A 21758-nucleotide genomic window follows, 5' to 3' on the forward strand; every position below is an offset into this window, starting at 1 on the left:
ACCACATGGTGTGGAGCCATTACACCCTCAAGGTCTTTTTGGGGTGGAAGGTTCAAGGTTGAAATATCCACGTTGAAATTATGTTGGGTCCTTTAATTTTTTTTCTTTTCTAAGTGTTATATATTAATATAAAGTTGTGGTGTGGTATGGTTATTGTTACAAATGTGGTGTGGTTGCTGAGTAATTTTTGTGTGGTATTGTGTGATACTGATGTGGTGCTGATGTGTTACACCACCTGGTGTGATGGTGTGAACCATTACAAACACTCTAACAAAAAGTTCGATTAAATTAAAGGTTAACGCTTTTTGCTTTTGGATCAGAAATCGATGTTCCTCAACAATTTTTTTTTTATGAAGACAAGCGAATAAAACCTGTAACTAAATACTAACAAAAGACAACTTCATATGCTGACACCCCTGGTATGGTGGTGTGAACCATTATAAACACTCTAACAAAACGTTCATTTAAATTAAAGGTTACCGCTTTTTGCTTTTGGATCAGAAATCGATGTTCCATAACAATTTTTTTTTTATGAAGACAAGTGAATAAAACCTGTAACTAAATATTTACAAAAGACCACTTCAGCACTAGATAGCCCAAACCTGTAAAAGTCCAAGCAAATATTGAACTTCTGTTTACATAAATTGGCCCTTCCCGAACAAAAAATGTCCTTTTAAGGAAAAAACTAAAACTATGTTAAGACAGAAAAACCGTTAAAAAGACCAAAACTGAAAAATTAATTTGATATAAGTCAGTGGTACTAGTGGATATATATACAACTCATATATATCTCTAACTGTAAATAGAAGACAGATAACTTCCTACTCACTAACTTCCCTTCCCTTTTCTTCCCTCTCAAAAAAATTAAACTATTTTAATTCCGACCATGAATTTCGGTTCTCGGGCGACTGAAGACGGCGGAAGCAGTAGATCCGGCGGTAAAGTGGTGAAACGACGACGTATTGGTGTAAAAAAAAGCACTCCTTATGACCGTCCAAGTTCAAGTATGGAAACGAACCCTAATAATAATTGGATTAAAAATGGAGTTCTTTTTCCGGCCAAGTTTGTCGCTAGTGGTGCAACCAAACTTTTTTCTTCTATTTGGAATCCTGTTAGTTGGGCCTCTCGTTCTGTTTCCACTTCAGACACTGATTCTGATTCAGGTATTTTATAAATATGTCTGTTTGTATGTATATATGTATATCTATATGTATGTATGTTTGTAATTGGTGAAAATTTTTGTTAATTAAGTGTGATTAATTATGATAAGAAGTTGCTTAAATTTGTGATTTTTGATGGTGTTATGTAGGGGTAATTATATATGTAAAAATTTATATGTAATGATGTGTTATGTTTTTTTCATAATGGCCTTGTAATGTGAAAATAGTGGTTTATATAGGGTGGAAAATTTGGTTATAAGGATACAAAATGGAAGAAAGTTTAGATTAGATCAATAATCGATCCAAAGACGTCTGAATTATTAAAATTAGGAGGGGCACATTAGATAATTACTTTATATGATAAGTAGAGAATAGTCAATGCTGCCGGGGAATGGAAGGGGAATAGTTCTCTTTTTTTTTTGTGAAAAAAAAAGTGCGGTCTTTTTATGATATGTGATGGTTTGTCGTCATATGTGGTTGTGTATAAAGGGGCCAGGGGGAGAGAGTGTCCGTGACATTCTAACTGATAAAGAAGGATGTGATTTGTCGCGGTTCAGTTTTGATAGTCGGGTACTATAGATTGATATAGATTAGGAGGATATTGTATTTAATTTAGTGAAAGTTGATTGCTTTGACTTGGTACATTGTTTAAGCAAGTGTTTTGACTGTTTTTTGAAGAAATGTCATGATTCAAGTCAATGTAGACCAGAAATTGGATACTTGCTACTGCATTTTACAGTAGAGTTTAGTTTATAAAAGTCACATATATCAAGAGATAATGACTATTTATTGAATTGACATGATGAATAGTTAAAAACAAATTACTTATTGAATAGGTCTAGGTGGATAAAAGAAACTATTAACTGACTTGGTGTATTAGCGGGATGACTTGATAAAGGACTAAACAGATGAAGGACCAAACTAAAGTTTTTTTCCCCTTTTTTTCTTTTAAATTATCACATAATCCCACTAACCAAAAGCCTTCGATTTATTGACTAAACAGCCATTCTAAAATCTGGTAAAAAATGTATATCTGAAGATTCTGCCGCAAATGCGGGCGAAAGATCATTGCACCCACACAAATTGTTGGTTTAAGTTTCTTTTTTCTTAAACTAGTTATTGATTTGGTTATGCAAAATATGATTTTGTTGTGATTTGTTTTTACAGAAGGTGGTATAGAAGATAATAATGGTGGGAAAAACGTTTCTGATTCTGGTTCTCAGCTGAATCAGGTAATTACAAACTTATAATGTGTGTCTGTGTGTGTATTTAGCCTAGGTATCCAATCCGCTTTGCGAGCTGACTAATCCTAGGGCGATAGACCGGAGTCGTCGTGGGCCACAAGGGGGTATATTTTGATGCTCCTAGGATTTGAACTATATGAAACACATGCATATCTAGTTTTTTAGTGATTCGATTGAAACTGGTGGAACGTATGGTTATATTTTGATGATTTTTTTATGCACGCTTTAGCTTTGGATATTAATTGCAAGCTTTAAAATATAATATGTTCATTAACATGTATTTTATTACAGCATAATACTGGCAGTTTGTCGGGAAAGAGTGAGATATTGTATTTAGTTGAACAACTACTTATGCTCGAAAGCTACTCAAGGTAACAATCTTTTCTTGCCTGCCCTCTGGTTTCATGCTAATTTTCATCAGTAATCCTTTTTTTGCTAATTTTTTTTTTTTTTTGCTTTCTGTGTACTTGTGAATATGTTTTCTTATTATTTTCAACAGGGAAGAGTGTGATCGACTAATTGAGATCATCAATTCGCGAGGTGCGGATTATTCCCCGAGAGAGGGTGTGGATGCCGAGCCAAGTTTGTTTCTGAATATCTTTATTTTTACTGTTTCTTTCTCTTTGGAGTGATTATATTTATAGATGATATATAATGTAAATGATAAACAGAGAATCTATATACCCACAACAAAGCCATCATGGAAGCAAGAAAATTGATCACAGAAAACATGGTTGGATCAAGCTCAAAGTCGGACTTGGACAATAACATTCAGGCCTCCAAATCTCCAGTTACACCAAATGTCAGTACTACCTCACGATATCTTATTATCTGATTTGGAATCATATATAGTTTACTGGATTACATATTTGATTCTTGTCCATATGCGTTTGTATATTTCCCTATTTTTGTGGTCTATTTTTTTTTATAGCTTTTTCATGATTTCATATGCTTTGACGTCACAGAGGGATCATCTTTCTGGTGGATCATGGAACCTTCAGAATGAAGTACAACAGTTGCATTCCAAGGCCGTAGATACAATGAAACCAAGTGAACCGATCTCCATAGAAGCTCCAAAACCGGATGATAAAATTATGAACCTGTCTTTGAAGGGTTGGTTTTTTCTGTCTCATAATTACACTTTACCCCAATCCATCTAAAAACAAATGCAATTGCACATATATTTAGCAAGTTAATAACTATCGGTCAAATACTCAAATGTAAAATAAACTGCAGTATTGATAGATAAATCTTGCAGACACATATAAGTACTATAGTACTAATAAAATCAATGAACTTTTTATGAATAACAGTACGTAGAAGATCTTATTTTTTTAATAAAATTTTGTCAACATGAGAAAAACTGCATTTCATTTTGGGATACTACACATGTTTCACTCTTTTTTCTTAATTTTATTTTCGTGGTTTTTTTCCTTTGTCCTTCAGATACGAGGACCACTCAAGATACTGCACCAAATGAAGCCTTGTCATCCCTTCCAACAATTGAGGAGTATAATCAGGTATTAATGCCAAAGAAATATCGCTACTTCTAAATAGCTAAAAAGTGGGAAAAGGCGGAATGGGTAAAAAGTTATTTAAATTGTATTGCTAATGCATGCAACTTACACAATTGTTTTATTAAAAAAATTATATTACTATTGTAATTATATACTTTTGTAATTAAAAAAAAAAAAAAAACTATTGTAATTATATACTTTTGCTAAATATATTTACTAAAAATTTTCTGTTATTACAAAGGTTGCAAATCAGGGGTGGAATCTAAGTTATATTAAAAGATGATTTAAAATTTTGCAGAAAAAGTGTTAAGGGCCAACCTAACCTGACCTGTTTCACAAGTACAATATTGTTCATTGTGACCCACCCATTTTGCCACCTCTCATCTTTTATGATGTATGAAAAGTATACGGACTGTTTGGATAAAACTTGTTTATGAAGCACTTAAATGTGTACTTTAGTTGGTCCCACATCCAGAGTACATCTCATGGAATCATCATTTGCACAATTGTTTCATCAACTTTTGTGGAACGACTTCATAGTCATTCTCTGCCTATCCGATATGATCCTAAAATAGTCACTTTGATTAGATGTTAGGATGATTATCAATGACTTCAAATCTTTTGTGTTCTCCAGATGGCAGAAGAAAACGAAGGTGAAGATGAGTTTACAGACGTTCCTGATGTTAACGCTTCTCAGGGTAGCTCTACCACCAATTTGCGCCGCTCTACCCGAAAGCTTGATAGCCCAACTGCAAACCGAGCAGTGGCAAGAAGCAGGAGGTACACCAAAAGAGGCAGGGGCCGTGGCAAATGATTTGTGGTAATGGTTAGTGCTCTACAAGCATTGCTTGTAATTAGCTAACTAGACAAATCTTTCTGTAACTTTTACGGTTGATTGAGAGCCAGTGACTGTAAGCCTTTTTAGGGTTTACATTCTTGGTATTTGTTTATTTCTTTTAGACTACAATGTATTTGTATCTAACTAATCCATTCTCTGATCATGTGTAATTTCGGTAGTATATCGTGAAGAGTTGTAATTGTAACATGTAACATTGTAATTTACTGTAACTCTATTGTTGTATCTCCTCGAAATTTAATAAATTTATTTTGACAACAAATGGTGTGGAATCTGCAAGTCTTCCGAGTGATTCATCGTTAAATGGCACCAAAACCTAAATGAAACTGACAGGAAAATGAACAATTTAAAGTTCTATAAGACAACCTATTTATATTTCATGTTGGATTTAGATTGGACAATTAAGTTAATGGGTTGATCTACAGACCCAAAAATATTTTTTATTAGGATTATTTAATGGGTTGATACATATACCATTTGATTTAATAAACAGTTGGGCGCTTTCAATTGCATTTGGCATGTACGAGGTAACTATTTATAATTTGGTTCCGAACCGGTCATAAATTGTTCTGCAAGAGTAACTCTATTCAATTATTCATAAATTGGTTGTGTTAAATGTACCCATCAACAAGGCGATGAACATGAACCAACATACCCAAAACGATACGAAATGCCTGCCCTTACAGGTGCTTGACCAGTTGATTATTATGGAAAGCATAAAGAAGCTAACCTAAACTGGTAATCATGCCCATTCACACTACAAGAGTATTGAAAATCGGAGAAACATATGGTTTTTAGCAAATACAAACACATGAACAAAAAAAACACGGTTCACACAAATACGAAAATGATGATTACTAAATTATCCATCGTGTTACAATTGCCAATCCGTGAAGCTTAATTTACAATTGGTCACATGAAAAATGCAAGATCACATTAAAAATGCGAGCTCACATGAAAACAAAAATGATGATTACTAATTTGCAATAAATTTTCATGTTTTAAAGGTTGATCCTCAGTTAGCTTTATATAGAATTTGTCACATGAAAAATGCAAGATCTCATGAACAATACAAGCTCACATGAAAAGAAAAAAAAACAATGGATAATTTTAAAATCATCATGATCCAAACTATGGTTAGTATTGATGCTTCACATGATAATTGTTCACAAAAAAAAGTGATCTTTACTGAAAGTTTTCACCAAAAAAGTGATCTTTATTCAAAGAATAGTTCTTTCACTATAAACATGTGATTCACACAAAAACAAAAAGCATATGCTCTTATTGATAAGAACGTACCAATGCATTTCATGTGTTAAGTAGAGTCATCTTACCTTACACCCTGCCTATAAATACTTCAATAGTCCATAGTTTTTCCTCATCACCCATCTTCAATATTCTCTTCTTGTTAGGTTGCTGCAATGGAGTTTCATCTTGTCCAAAGTCTATCAATCCTCTTCGTAAGTAAAACATCTATCATATTGAATAAAAAACATTTATCTTATTAGAATACTTTTTGAGTGTGTTGACATTGATCTCGTCGCATGACTAATTCTCATTTTGTTAATTTTATTCTTGGTTTTAGCTCGTACTTGTTGCAAGTCATGCATCAGTAGATCCTGAAGTGTACTTCAAATCCATGTTGCCAAACACTCCACTCCCGAAAGCAATCAAGGATTCTCTTGCAAATGGTTAGATATGATCATGTCCATGTGCTATACTACAGTATTGGCTAATATATATTACTGTACAACATCTGATTTTTATAATAATTTATAGTCAAGTAGCCAATGTCGCAACCATTAGTAATAATGACTGATGTATACATTGTATATATTTTGACAAAGCAGGGAGAAGCGCTTCATATGCAGTGGGGAAGCCAAAAGCAAATTTTCCATATTATGAAGACGCGGCAACAGATGAACAAATAATGGGAATGAGAGTGGCATCGCTCTTTATCAAAGAAGAGGAGATGCGTGCAGGCAAAAGTATTAACTTGCACATCAGTAAAGATACAACCACAACACCTCAATTTGTACCTCGTCAAGTTGCAGATTCATTGCCTGTTGCATCAAACAAGCTTCAAGATATCTACGAGGCGTTCAAAGTCAATCCCGAGTCTCTAGAAGGAAAACTAATCAAGACAACCGTCAATGAATGTGAGAAGGCTTCTAACCTGGGACAAGATCAATCTTGTGTGACTTCCTTAATTGGAGTCAATGGTGGATTTCGCTACTTCAAAGTTAGGGAAAAGAATTAAGGCAATCTCAACACATGTAGATGGTCACGAGAGCACACCATTACAAGGATACAAGGTAAAAGAAGTTCGAAAAGTGAAGGGAGATACCGTTGTTGTCTGCCACCAACAGTACTATGGTTACGCCGTCCATGTGTGCCATAAATCACCCAAGGTCAGCGCTTATGTGGTTTCTTTGGTCGGAGAAAACAATGTAAAAGCTAAGGCAATATCCGTTTGCCATGAAGATACCTCCTCATGGAACCCCAAACATTTAGCATTTCAAGTTCTTAAGTTAAGTCCCGGAAAGGATGCTGTCTGTCATTTCCTAGTTGAAGATGGGTTAGTTTGGGTTCCTTACTAGGTTGTTGTACATAGTTTGTATCATCCAAATTGCAATGGTTAAATAAAATCAAGTATGCGTATGCTCTTTTATGCATTAATTATGTGCTATAACAATCGTTTATGTTGACCAAAATCTCTTAACCACGTGGTCCAAAGTTCAGTCAAAACTTGGTCAGCTCAGAATATCAAGGTAAGAGTTTTCAGTCTTCCTGACTTGATGTGTGTATTAACCACAAAAAGGCCTGAACAAGCATATGATTACTTTTAGGAACAGTGGCATATACTTGTCTAGGGAGTCAAATAATTATAAGGCATGTAACCTCTAACCGAGAGAAAGTTATTTGTAGGCTATTTTTTTGGGTGTCATTTGGGGAATTATATCGCTCTCCATGTTTTTTCCAATATCACGTTATTAAGAGTTTGTTTTAGTTTTCAATTTTTCTTTGCTCTTAAGCATGTATATTTTTTGCTTAATTCTGTGAATAACACTTTAGAGTGTGCACTTCAATTAGTTAATCCATCTAAGCAAAACTGATGATGTGGTAGTGGTGACGTGACACTTAACGGAGAGTGAGAGTTGTTAAAAACTAACGACGTACATTTTATTGTGAAATTTTTAAAAATGGAATCCTTTAAATAGACGAAAACTAAATAGGTTCCATTTAATAGAAAATTTGTGTAAAAAGATTACCTTTTATGGGGTGTTTACTAAAATATATCTACATTTTTATTAACGAACGGACCTCGCAGGCATTTCTTTGAAAAAAAGGCAAAACGGGGTTTTAATTAATTTGTTATATGTTATGAATTGTGACCATGAGTGTGAGTATTTGACCTTTCAAAAACAGTAAAAAAAACATTTCAATAGACTAAGGTAAAAGCTCAGTTAAAAAGTTCTAGAAATTATAGGTCCAAAACAACTATAGGTCCAAAAGAGTGGCTTGGATCTTTAGCAACCTTTGAGCCTCTTAATAACCCTGCTCACATGAATAGAAAGACAATGGTTACTAGCAATATCCAACTATTAGAATTTTAAAATTATCATGACTAAAAATTTAGTTCAAATTTGAAAAAGTGTGAGAAATTGATTACATTTTTTACCTTTTGTTTTTTACTATTAGATTTTTTTTATGACATCATTATTGACCCAAAAATTAGTCTAGAACATTTTAGTCCTTATACTTTACTTATTACAATTAATTTACTTTTATTTAGTCTGTTTAGTAAATGGCCTAATTAAGTACCACTATACTAATAACTTTTTTTAACCATATCTTTATAATAATGATACTTCTTATTTTTTAATGTTATAAATTATAAAAAAAATCATTTATTTATATAATATATATTATATTTTCATACATACAAAATTTTATATATTGTATATTTGTATTACTAATGTTGTATAATTGGGTCTTTGACAAAATTTTAATTTAAAATGGTTAATTGAATATGATATTTAAGTTTTGATAAAAAAAAAACTTTTGATAAATTTACTATACACTTATTTGTTGTAATCTATACCATTTAATTCACTAATTACCTTTTGGTAAACAATCTTAGTTCTATGATTTTTTTTTATTTAAATTTTTACTTTTTTAGTGTTTAATTATAATAAAATATTAAAAATATTATATTGTTACGAGAAATTTCAATTATATTTTATATCATTAATAATGTTTTATTTCAACGCCACTACAAATATTTTTAAAAAATCTTTATATTACATGATTTTTTGATATGATTGGTTAAATACATGAATTAGAATAATACCTTTCGTACCCTTGAAAAAAGTAGAGGTATAGCTACAACTTAGTGTTAATAAAATATCACTTTAATATTTCATGTATATAATTTAATTTTATAGTTGAAAACATGATTTATAAAAATATTGGTATTATAATTGTTGTTCAAAAGTATCTAAATATATATTTAGATGTTAATAATTTTCAGATATTAAAATTTTTTTAACGCATAAATATACAAAGATTGCGTGTTACGCATGTTATAAGTTAGTATATACATAGATACTAAGGAAAGTTCTTTCATGAAAGTAGTTATATGAACAGAAACAAAAATTATGGTTACCAGAAGTGTATGCTAACGAGACTTAAAGTCTTATCATGATTTTTTATTTTTTTTAATATTCTTATCATGATTTAAAATCATTGTCTCTTAATACTAATCACCATTCATTGCCCTTGGCTTACAATGAGCATCTCCAAAGGAGAGTTCTTTCATAAGAGCACCCTCAATGTCTTCTAGTATTGAGCGTATTGCTCTTCCAATACGGGGCACACCACTGGGACTGATCCGTATTGAGTTTGTATTCGCGAGTGTATTGGAATTTTGTGGTGGGGAATACGGAGGTTTCTTTCCTTTTTTTTTTTAAATTTGTTTAATATATATATATATATATATATATAATAAATATAAGTATATGGTAACACTACAGTGAGAACACTTTCAAAATAAGTAACGGTGAGAACACTTAAAAACATCATTTTGATGCATTAAAAGTTCATAAAACTAACATAGTGCTTAACTAATTATCATTATTTAAGTGTTTAACAACACATTGATCCGTCAAAATCGAAAAAATCACGTTTTTTGTTTTGTGCATTCATCTTGGATGCATCCAACAAAAAACATGATTTTTTCAATTTTGACGGATCAATGTGTTGTTAAACACTTAAATAATGATAATTAGTTAAGCACTATGTCAGTTTTATGGACTTTTAATGCATCAAAATGTAGTTTTTAAGTGTTATCATTTGTTCTCATTTTAATTTTATTCTCATTTAATAGTCACCCTATAAGTATATATGTAAGGAGTTGCAGGGTTTTTTTTATCTCCGATCTGGACTACGAAGGAAGAAGGGAGATGAGCATAAATTCTTTTTATTATTTAGATTTTTAGTCCTTTACAATTTAGTCCTTATGATTATTGTTAATTTCAATCTAAACCTATACTTTAATATAAATATTATTATTACTTTAAAATAAATAAACTTTCTATATTAATTAATAACACCTATTTTTATTATTAATTTATTATTATTATTATTATTTTTATTATATAGAGATGTTTTAGTTTTATTTAATTAAAAGTGTAAAGTTAATATATTGGAATGTATTAGATGTATGGAAGGAGATGCCCAAGTTGAAAAAACTTGATAGGTCAAGTTAGTATTATAACTTGAAGGAATCCTCATCCTTTTTGGGTATTGGGTGTGAATTGGAGAAAATGTATTGAAAAGAAAATTTTCTGATGTAACGCTAATATGATAATGTATTGGTTAGTATTGGAAGTGACCATTGGGAGTGTTCTAAGAAACATGTGACTTACCAAAAAAAACACAAAAAATGGTAGTTAATTACTGCAATTATTCATCGGATTATTATTGGCAAATATACTTATTGTTTAAAGGTTGATTCTCGATGCAGCTCTATCTTGAATGCGTCACATGAAAACGCAAAATCACACTTCGAGCTCACATGAAAACAAAAAAACTATGGTTACTAGCACTACCTAACTACTAGAATTTAGTACTTATCTTTATTCATAAGTAGAGTTCTTCGATCACAATAATATACATGTGATTCATCCAAAACTCAAAAATGATGGTTCGTGGATTCATTACTTGGGTCACAGATAGTAATATTTTATGTTTTAAATGTAGATTCTCCATGAAATGTGAAATTCCTCACATTACAAATGCATTATCACAATAAAAATTTGAGCCCACATGGAAAGAAATCGATGATTACCGGCACTAACTTTGTGCGGGAAGTTGCATATATCCTTCACGTGGAACTTCTTGTTCGCACAAAACCAAAAATGATGGTTAGCAAAATTGTCTTCTAGTCTTTTCATGATCTAAAAAACTTGTCTTTTACTATTGATAACCATTCATCGGCCGGGTTATGGAAAAACTTTATTACTTATCTTTATTCAAAAATTTTTGATATTCGTACCACATATTTTGATTAATTTACCATATATGTGCTTTGATTACTTGTATAATTTATTTAGAAAGTTGTACTGTGTGGTAGATATATTAAAATTGGTGGTACGAATATCATTTCCCTTATTCAAAGGGAGCTGATATTCGTAACATCTAATATTATCTTATAAAACATTTTGTTCTCTTTTTTAAGAAAAGATGATTTGAACTACCCAAAATACCTATATTATTTATTTACTAATTTAAACGGATGGAGATCCCCTCAAGTTACCTTCAACTTGAGGGGTCAAGTTAAGAGGTTCTTAGCCCTTAGATGAAATTCAAGGGTTAAGATGCAAAGATAATCTTTTAATCTTGGCCCTTGATTTTCATTCAATGGTCAAGATCCCCTCAATTTGACTCAAGTTGGAGTTTCAACTTGAGGGGATTCTCATCCAATTTAAACATCTTTATCTAATATACCTATAATAATTAATAACCTTAAATCTCAACCATTCATTTTTTTCTCTCTTCAAATCTCAATCACTCATTTTTTTTCTCTCTTATCTATAAATCATTTTATTCCTCTAATTCATCCAAAATCTTTTATCTCAAAAACCGTATATCGATAAATTACAAAAGTTGTATGGGTGTTCTTAAAATTTCATGCTCTTTCATTAGAGATGTAATTCGATATACTTTGGACGAATTTTTAAATCCGAGGGCGGAGCCCTTACGGTTAAGGCATTTGGCTATCATACTATATGACTTGACCTATCACCCCCACCATCTCACCGCCGCAACACACGGGCACTATCTCTCGTTATTTTTTTTTATGATAAGTACCACAATGTACAATTTTTACAGCTAATTGTACATGTCAACAATGCACAAATGTGATATATCTGTCAAAATAAGTGCTACTAATATCACTTCTCTTATTCCAAGTAAAGTTTTCTCGCAAATTACATGTGATTCACACACACAAAGAAAAAAAAAAAAAAAGGGTACTGGACGGGGTTACAATTGGCGATATTTAATGCTATAAAGGTTGATTCGCCTTGAAGCTTTATCTAAAATTCGTCACATAAAAAATGCAAGATCACATGAAGAATGCGAACTCAATAAAATTTAAAAAATGGCTATCAGTGATATCCGACTACTGCATTTTTAAAATAATCAAATGTGTTTAGTATTGATGGATCCTAATTAACACTGTGTGCAAACTAGCGTCCTACACATGAAAGTTGTTGCTCGAACAAAAACAAAAATGATGATTACCAAAAGTGTTCGAGACTTTGTGTCTTACTACCTATCACCATTCAAATGAGAGTTATAAACATGTGATGCACACAAAAAAACAATGATGATGGTTAATGGTATTATGGTAATCAATGCTTAAAATAGTATGCAATATTTCGTGATGTTTTAAGACTCAATGCTTTTCATGTGTTAAGTAGAGTCACCTTACCTTGCTAGCTTCCACCCTATAAATACTTCAATAGTCCATGGTTTTTCCTCATCACTATTCATCTTTTGATCTTTAATATTCTATTCTGCTTGTTGGCTTACTTCTGCAATGGAGTTCCATCTTGTTCAAAGTTTATCATTTCTCTTTGTAAGTAGAACATCAATCATATAGAATAAGAACACATTTAATTATCTTATTAGATACTTCTATTGATCGTATGTTTTATGACTAATTCTCATTTGTTATCTTTATACTTGATTTTAGCTCGCACTTGTTGCAAGTCATGCAGCTGTAGATCCTGAAGTTTACTTCAAATCCATGTTGCCAAACACTCCAATCCCGAAAGCAATCAAGGATTCTCTTTCAAATGGTTAGTGTTGTCTATATATATGTATCACAATATTTATTTTTTAAATATATTTCTCGCAGACACGCTTTTTTTTTTTGTCGTCTAATCTTATAAAGTCTAGTACCTAATGTCGCAACTATTGGGACTAAAGGTATACATTGTATTTTGACAAAGCAGGGAAAAGCACTTCATATGCAATGGGGAAGCCAAAAGCAAATTTCCCTTATTATGAAGACGCGGCAACTGATGATCAAATAATGGGAATGAGAGTGGCATCACTCTTCATCAGAGGAGGAGATGCGTGCAGGCAAAAGTATCAACTTGCATATCAGTAAAGATACATCCACAACACCTCAATTTGTACCCCGTCAAATTGCAGACTCATTGCCCGTTGCATCAAACAAGCTTCAAGATATCTACAAGGCCTTCAAAGTCAGGCCCGAGTCTCTAGAAGGAAAACTAATCAAGACAACCGTCAATGAGTGTGAGAAGGCTTCCAACCAAGGACAAGATCAATCTTGTGTGACTTCCTTGGAGTCAATGGTGGATTTTGCTACTTCAAAGTTAGGGAAAAGAATTAAGGCAATCTCAACACATGTAGATGGTAACGAGAGCACACCATTACAAGGATACAAGGTGAAAGAAGTTCGAAAATGAAGGGAGATACTGTTGTTGTCTGCCACCAAGAGTACTATGGTTATGCTGTCCATGTATGCCACAAATCACCTAAGGTCAACGCGTATGTGGTTTCTTTGGTCGGAGAAAACAATGTAAAAGCTAAGGCAATATCCGTTTGCCATGAAGATACCTCCTCATGGAACCCGAAACATTTAGCATTTCAAGTTCTTAAGTTAAATCCTGGAAAGGATGCTGTTTGTCATTTCCTTGTTGAGGATGGGTTAGTTTGGGTTCCCAACTAGCCACTAGGTTGTAGTTTGTATTGTCCAACTTAGTTGTAATGGTTAAATAAAATCAAGTATGCACATGCTCTCTTAACCATGAATTATGTCCTACAACCATCTTTTATTTTGACCAATATCTCTCTTGACCATGATTCATGGTTAAATAGAATCAAGTTTATATGTACACGTCCTCACATTTCTATTAATTTATCAGACAATATAGATACATAACCACCATTTATGCTGGAAATGTAAAAAACCAACTTAAAAAGAAAGCTCAAATTGACCAAAAAATAAAATAAAAAATTGCATTAAGTCGATTGCTGTGTTATTTACATCTCCTCCAACATCTAAGCGACAGTATATATCTGCTAGTATATGTTATATACCCAATGGTGTCTCAATGTAAAGGCTAATTAATTATCATACATCAACTTAAACAGTTGCTATCACCTATAAAATTCGTTTAGCCATGAGATCTGATGGCTTGATTCTATACATCCATAAATACATCTTTAGTTGTCAACGAATGATGGGTGCTTTCTGTGGTTTATCGAGGAAAGTGTAAGGAAAATAAAAGAAGATATGAACACATAGGTGGAAAATGGTACGTCAAAACCCCGGATCATTTATCAGATAGAACAGAAGCGCTCCAGGAAAGCATGAAATCACGGGCAGCCGTTGGTAAGTCTGCAAGTAGACCAAAATATTCATATATTGACTTGACCATACAGCAAAGACATTTCCTTCGGACAAATATTTCTAAAATGGTTGGTGGCAAATGAGTAGCTCAGGCGAGATGGTTCAAAACAAGTTGGGCTGGGTTGGGTTGGGTTGACCAACACCACTTGCTGTCCAAAAGAATTTTAATTTTTCATAATAGTTGGTGTCAAAGATGATACGAGTAATAAATATTAGCTTAAAGATTAATGTTCTGAGTAACAATTTAGGAGACTTAATGCATGTGAAATACAATTTGTGAGATGTTCGGCCCATTTTACATGTTCCTTTATAAGCCAATTTACTTCATATTACCTGTTTGACTAATTAGAGATTTACTATAATCTGCATAACTCCATAATTAATTGGGTCGAAATTTGCCACCTCTAACTAATATAACAGTTTGATATTTTGACTTATATAGTTTTATGACACAATAAGTATCAAAAGATTTGTCGTTGGTTACATGATGATAACAGTAACCATGTTGACACATATTAACTGCTAACTGGTATACCAGTGGCTTATAATGTGTTGAAATATATGCTCCTTGCTTTTATGAAACTATACTTCAACTTGGGTAAAATGACATATCATAAGTTTATATGAGTAGATCATACCTCTGGCTACCTCCAAAGCAACTGATGGTATGTCTATTTGGTCTTCTACAAGCCTATACACATCAACAAGCTACAAAAACACACATTTAAAAGTTAGCAGGTACACAGAAACCTAATGTATCTAGCAAATTCTACATGCATACCTCTTCAACATGAAGCTTAGAGTCTTCTGTTAACGCGAGAAGAAGCTGCCTACGTATTCCTTCATCAATCAGGATAACTCGAACTCCATCTTTAATGGTGTCTGTTAGATCCAGTTTCCTTTGAACCTGTAACTCTCCAGAATTTTGCCTGATCAAAAATTCAAAAAGTAAATTATTAAATTCCCAAGTCATACCCATCCAGCTCACATGGCTCATGGTTTATTTGTCTGCTTTTTCTTTAGCGGTAGAAAAAATATACATATCTGCATGCATTTTTATATGCTTAAAGAGAAAAATATAGCTCAGATGGAACATGGACGCACATGTTACTTCCTTGAAATGCACTGCTCATCTTTGTCACATTCTCCTTTGCAAGCACAATTAAGTTTTCAAGTCGTTTCCATTGGAAGAGACCGTCTTTGAACAGAACCTAAAACATAAAAGAAATCACTAAGACCAGAAAACATAAAAATAAGACCATTTTTTAAAATTCAAACTTAGGCACACATATGCATACCATGCTTGAAACAAAAAATAAGTTACAAAACTTCTGGTCATTACAAGTAAAAGGAAAACAGCTAATTGGGCAGATTGGTTAACGTGTCAAAAGGAAAAGAGACTTGTTGGCTACATAAATAGCAAATTAAAAATACATCAGATAAATGGTAGTGGTAGCATCACACTAAATAGGAACGTTTTGCGGGTGAAACTCTAAGCCCATGAAAATAGACTTGTTGGGAAAAGACACAACAAAAGGATATGATCAGACTTAGCAAAGAGATGAATTCAGCTTTCACATTGTTAGGAAAAGACACAACATAAGGATATGATCAGACTTAGCAAATAGATGATCATTCAACTTTCACATGCATGTTATGAACACACTAGTAAGCTACTAAATATGATATTTACTATTTCAAAGTTCAAGGAGAGTGCGTGAATAAACAGAAAATACATGTTTTACCCACATTAAAAATAAAAATATTGACCTGTACGAGACGTTCTCGAAGAGCAGGATTTGGGTCAGTCAAGAGGCGCTTTGCAACATAAGGATACGCAACCTAGTAAGATGTTTAAGCATTAATAGATAAATCAATATATAGACAAAAAAAGATGACTTGCTGTGTACTATAAAACTTCCTCAAAAGCTGACACTTTGGGGATGCCTAAATCCTAATACTCCAGTCCCAAACACATAATACTTTTAGGTTGTTAAGTTCAAGTGTTTTGAAATACTTTTCTTTGGATCAGAAAGACTTACAAAGAGAAGACTACAAGTCTCTCTAAGATGACAATTACTGATCAATTGTTCTAAGGGGGTGGTGACAGTAACTTATGAGTAGATTGCACGAAGGGCCCCTGTGGTTTATATTTTGCAAATTCGGTCCATTTTAAAGAATTTTACACATATGGTCCTTTAAACCACTACCTCCATACCTTGTTGAAAGAGAGGTCCCTCCCTTCACAAAATTGACCAAATAGGATGGACCATTCGTGCATTGAAACAATGGTTAAGAGACCAGACTTGCAAAAAGTTTCAAAATTGAGGACCAATCTAGCAACCAAAGACTGTATTCAGGGATCATACATGCAAAAAATCATGATGAGAGGTGGAGGGTACAAAAATGACCAAACCACAAGGACCATTTGTGCAATTTACTTTAAATTATTAAGGATACTGGTACTTATTGGCTTATTGCATTATCCTAATGCAATAAGCTTATCCAAAGACTTCCTATAAAGTACATAGCTTTTTAACAAGTTACAAAGTGTTTAATAAGATAGCCTAAACCTAAGCACCCCCAAACTGACTAACTCACTAGTTTTCATATGGTTAGAAAAGTAGCTATGATCATTACTGGTAAAATCCTAGATGCTATAGTAATAAGATGAACAGATTGTAGAGTGACTATTGGTCAACATGACAGTTCAATTTATGAGGAAATCAGAAGTAACATTTACTTTGGGAAGAATAATATTGCTAGTTTGCTACAAGGGGAGACACACAATTAAGCTTGGAACAATACAAATTGCATAAAGAAGACAAATAATAGGAAAACTCTTACCTCAAGAAACTTAAAATCGGGTTTTAGTGTGAAACAGATGCCTTCTTGAGTCAACAAAGAGCGAATCACGAGAGAAAACCTTTCAGGGATCCGAATAGGGTACTGATAAACAAGTTGATTGAATTTGCCTATACCAAGATGAAGTTCACCAAATTATTAGCTACATGATGTCATGATATGAATGACCACCCCCACACGTATATTTATCGTAAATCTAACAGTATACCTGTAACACTTCTAAAATTGAAATCAGCTAGTCCTTTTCCTGCAGAATTCTGCCAAATTGCTTCCAGCGCTGGAATAATTGGAGAGACGTCTGTTCCTTTAGCAAGAAATCCAAGTCTGGTGAAATCATTTGCCATTTCAGCATAATCTTCATTTACAGCATGCACAACAGCATCAATCAGAATCTGCTTATTTTGCTGTAAGAACAACAAACTGACATTAAAATGACAGAGAAACCTGGTAACATTAAAGTAGGTTAAAAGGATAATATACTAAAAATCACAAAAGAAAAAGGTTTCCGTCTTAGTATCACTTATCTGAATTGGTATACTATTGGTTACTTTCTATGTTACAGCCAAAATAAACAAAGCTCATTTTTATTGTGATATTGTCTATATCATTAAGACATTGTTTTACCTGGCTTAGCTGAGCAACATTACCAAAGTCCACATATGCAATACGTCCATCACGCATAGCGAAGATATTTCCAGGGTGAGGATCTCCATGAAACAATCCAAATTCAAGCAATTGCCGCAAAGCAGCACTAACACCAACAGTCAAAAATCCATTAACATCTATACCAGCGTCCTTGATGGCCTGAGATAAATGGAAATTAAACATTGGTGTCGAATGTGATTTACTTCCAGAAAAATTAATATGAACGCCATTCGAACCTGTGGATCAGTACACCGTATTCCATCAATCCATTCCATAACTAGAACTCGTGAACCAGAAAGCTGTCTGTATGCCCTGGGAATTTTGACAGTAGGATCACTTTTGAAGTTCTCAAGAAAATCTTCAATATTCCGAGCTTCCTGATAATCACAAAACCCAAGAAACCCAGTTAATGGTTTCATTAACACATAGTAATTCACATATATCCAATAATCATGATGCAGTGCTTCTCTTCCAGAAAAAAGAATACACAATCTGAAATACTACCAATGTATAATCAAGCTCTTCCAGAAGCTTCTCACCAAATTCATCAACTATTAGTTCTGCGTTGCAACCCAACTTCTGCAAACTTATTCCATTGAGAAATGAAGCAAGTGTTCGGAATAGGAAAAGGTCCCTATATATTATGGGCTCTATTTCAGGCCTTTGGACCTGCAAAAATAGAAAACAAAATGTCTATAAATTTGAAATGGTAGCTTCAACTAAAAAAAAAAATCAAACTATTGACCTTTTAGTCAGAAAATAGTACAAGAGATTCAACTAAATCATACAATGTGTCTGATTTTTAATTCTAACCTTAATAGCAACATCCTCTCCTGATGCACGTAGAGTAGCCCTGTACACTTGACCTAAACTTGCAGCCGCTATAGTTTCTGATGAAATTTTACTGAAAACAGCTTCTAGAGGTTGACCCAACTCTTCTTCTATAATGTTGAAAGCAACCTATATTTTTGTTAAACCACTTACAGGTTAACAACAAAATAAACCAATATGGTGTAACTCATAATATTTTGTTGCAAAAACCATATACATCAGCTCATTACCTGATTGGGGAAAGGAGGAACATCATCTTGCAGAATGCAAAGTTCATTCATATAATCTTCCCTAATAATATCAGGTCTGTTTGCAAGAACCTGTGGATATATTACAAAAGAGTAAATGTATTAAAACAACAAAAAAATTCAGCTTGCAATGACAATAATACATCAGACCATGAACAAAAAAAAGCAACTAGTATTACATTACATGCTGTGTTTGTAATCTATCAAGTGTTTTAAGTATCCTTATATGGTTAGTCATGTTTCCAGGAAACATTACTATCAAATAAAAGAATGCCACGAAGAAGCATTTAATTAGTTAAGGCGGATTGCTTTTTATAAGAGCTTTTCTGCTTCAAAAAAAAAAACAACTGGGTTGGATCAATGATTGGAGCCCTTGCCTCTGGAAACAGAGGTCATGGGTTCAATCCTCATGCCCAGCAAGGCTAGAGGTCCTTTTTCACCTTTAGTAGAGACTGGAAGCAGCCTCTCTACCTTTGGTAGGGGTAAGGCTGTCCACATATCAACCTCCCCCATACACCGTCAAAGACGGTATTGGGACCCAAAATCCGTGGAAGACGTCATTAGGAGTTACTTTACTTTTTTCTGCTTCAAAAAATAAGCATATACCTACCTTCTTATTAAAAAGCTCTTGTTTCTACTAAAATAAGAATAAGCAATTTCTGACAGGAGTGTTTGTTATTGCTTATCTGCTTAAAATACCCCAGCAATAAGCAGATAAGCAGAAAAATAAGCAATCCCAAACACCCCTAAATATCCCGAGTTAATCACTAATCTTTCCCTTGTGTGTCAAATAACTAGTTTTAATATGTTTAAGATATGGTGGCTGATATGATGTCTGTGGTAGTTATCTATTGCATCACCTAACAGCTACGTATATTATTCAATTGATGGTAAAACATCCTATCTTCTTTATGGCCATTCCTAAGAGGCTAAAACAGCAGATTACATCGAGTAATCTTGACCAACGGACATAAATATCAGGAAAACACAAAAACTTAATACAGAACAACCCAACAAAATATTCGAAGCTAGATAAGAGCGACAAACCTGGCCGGCTTTAATGAAAGAAGGGCCCAAGTCAACTAACAAATTCCTGAGTTGCCGAGCGCGGAAAGGAACAACTTCTTCATCACGGCCAACTAGGTAATCATACACCAATCTGGTCCAGTAGAAACCTAACTTCCAAACAATCTCAACTCCTCTGCCAAGCAATGACAAAATTGCACCTTGATTTTCCAACACCTTACTACTAACCTTCATGCCCACAAAAAACACAGTTCATTCACATATAATTCCAAACAACAACAAAAAAAATACCATTGATAGAAAACTATGTAATTTAACAAGGGCATTAGGAGAAATGTCATATAATAGCAAATTAGTATTATACTTTCACGTTTCATCCATTTTGGTAGTCATACTCCTCTCAAATACATTATGGCAATTGATGTTTTTTTGGTCCTGTTTATATATTCGGTAAGTTAAATTCTTTTTTTATCCTTGTCAGACTAATTTTATTATTTTTAGCAACGGGTGAAATGCAGAATACACAAACTGCCTTCCGTCAAACCCATCACGTGAGAGATAAATCAAGCTCACTCAGTAGCCTAGTATAATGGTGTATCGCTAACCATCCAATTCAACCACAAAAAGGCATTTCGCCCTCATGAATTAGGTACGTTTTACTCAGTTTGAGGACTGGCTCATCGTTTATCCAAATGTCCTAATCTTCGGAATCAACCATGTTATCCTTTTTTTTTTACAATAAATAACAAATTATCTACGAGTAGTTCTGAAACTTGTATCTAAGTAACAGCTTCATTAACATCAACATTTGAAAATGTCAATACAAGCATATATATATATATATATCACTAATCCTATATTCCTAGAGCCCTAAAAGCTAAGCTTAGCAAAATCCTTTTACCAAAACACGAATATATATATATATATATATAAAATTATATATATATAATCCTATATTCCTATAGTAACAACAAAAATTAATTCTGTAAAAAACAAAGGAAAGTGAGTGAAGAAAATACTGACGGTTTCGGGAGAGTACTTTCGGAAAGGAATACATACACCTCGTTCTATATCTAACTGTTCTAAAGCACTATTACTATTACTATTACTGGTACTCAATTCCTCTCCGTTCACACGCCCACGGCCAGCCGTCGCAACCGCCGCCTTGGCAACAATCTTCCTCTTTCTATTTCTATTTCTAAATCTATTTCTAGTTACCGGAAAACGGTTTGTGGAGACGCAAACAGGCGTCGAGTAACAGGTTGAATTTATAAACTGTGTATTTAAATTATAATTATAATTATAATTATGATTATTATAATAAGTAATGGAGTTCATTTTTGCATAAATTGAGGGATGGAAATTTGGTTGTTTTTTTTTTATGAAGAATTTGTAAGGACTGAAATGATGATGA

General features: G+C 33.2%; 2 protein-coding genes and 2 pseudogenes across 3 annotated transcripts; 3 read left to right on the forward strand and 1 right to left on the reverse strand.

Annotated features, from left to right (window-relative positions):
• Nucleotides 1-704: 704 nt before the first annotated feature.
• Nucleotides 705-5039, forward strand: LOC122600271 (protein KAKU4-like). 2 transcript variants are annotated; one of them, XM_043772971.1, is made up of 8 exons: nucleotides 705-1163; nucleotides 2328-2392; nucleotides 2696-2775; nucleotides 2904-2944; nucleotides 3076-3206; nucleotides 3370-3517; nucleotides 3851-3924; nucleotides 4556-5039. In XM_043772971.1, exons 1-8 carry the CDS (start codon nucleotides 887-889, stop codon nucleotides 4733-4735), a joined length of 996 nt encoding a protein of 331 aa, XP_043628906.1. In that variant the 5' UTR covers nucleotides 705-886; the 3' UTR covers nucleotides 4736-5039. The 2 variants fall into 2 exon arrangements, with proteins under 2 accessions (XP_043628906.1, XP_043628905.1); XM_043772970.1 differs by having other exon boundaries at nucleotides 709-1163; nucleotides 2904-2986.
• A 1127-nt stretch (nucleotides 5040-6166) lies between these two features.
• On the forward strand, nucleotides 6167-7456 carry LOC122601954 (annotated as a pseudogene).
• A 5428-nt stretch (nucleotides 7457-12884) lies between these two features.
• On the forward strand, nucleotides 12885-14153 carry LOC122602407 (annotated as a pseudogene).
• Nucleotides 14154-14309: 156 nt separating this feature from the next.
• LOC122600193 (protein ACTIVITY OF BC1 COMPLEX KINASE 1, chloroplastic) lies at nucleotides 14310-21758 on the reverse strand. Its single transcript, XM_043772868.1, has 14 exons — nucleotides 21368-21758; nucleotides 20366-20572; nucleotides 19301-19390; nucleotides 19053-19199; nucleotides 18744-18908; nucleotides 18476-18616; nucleotides 18219-18398; nucleotides 17803-17998; nucleotides 17577-17704; nucleotides 16500-16571; nucleotides 15834-15940; nucleotides 15511-15658; nucleotides 15368-15437; nucleotides 14310-14717 (listed from the first exon to the last, which is right to left on the reverse strand). Exons 1-14 carry the CDS (start codon nucleotides 21680-21682, stop codon nucleotides 14653-14655), a joined length of 2031 nt encoding a protein of 676 aa, XP_043628803.1. The 5' UTR covers nucleotides 21683-21758; the 3' UTR covers nucleotides 14310-14652.

The sequence above is a fragment of the Erigeron canadensis genome, chromosome 5, assembly GCF_010389155.1.
Source record: "Erigeron canadensis isolate Cc75 chromosome 5, C_canadensis_v1, whole genome shotgun sequence".
Taxonomy (NCBI): Eukaryota; Viridiplantae; Streptophyta; class Magnoliopsida; order Asterales; family Asteraceae; genus Erigeron; species Erigeron canadensis.

Excerpts from the sequence above, each read along its gene's own strand:
- LOC122600271 (XM_043772970.1), top strand. The coding sequence starts at position 887 with ATGAATTTCGGTTCTCGGGCGACTGAAGACGGCGGAAGCAGTAGATCC. Across the intron at positions 3,207-3,369 it reads AATCTCCAGTTACACCAAAT|AGGGATCATCTTTCTGGTGG; the intron begins GTCAGTACTACC and ends TTGACGTCACAG. Across the intron at positions 3,925-4,555 it reads CAATTGAGGAGTATAATCAG|ATGGCAGAAGAAAACGAAGG; the intron begins GTATTAATGCCA and ends TGTGTTCTCCAG.
- LOC122600193 (XM_043772868.1), bottom strand. The coding sequence starts at position 21,682 with ATGAACTCCATTACTTATTATAATAATCATAATTATAATTATAATTAT. Across the intron at positions 18,909-19,052 it reads GAGAGGATGTTGCTATTAAG|GTCCAAAGGCCTGAAATAGA; the intron begins GTTAGAATTAAA and ends CTATTTTTGCAG. Across the intron at positions 17,999-18,218 it reads ATGTTGCTCAGCTAAGCCAG|CAAAATAAGCAGATTCTGAT; the intron begins GTAAAACAATGT and ends TTGTTCTTACAG.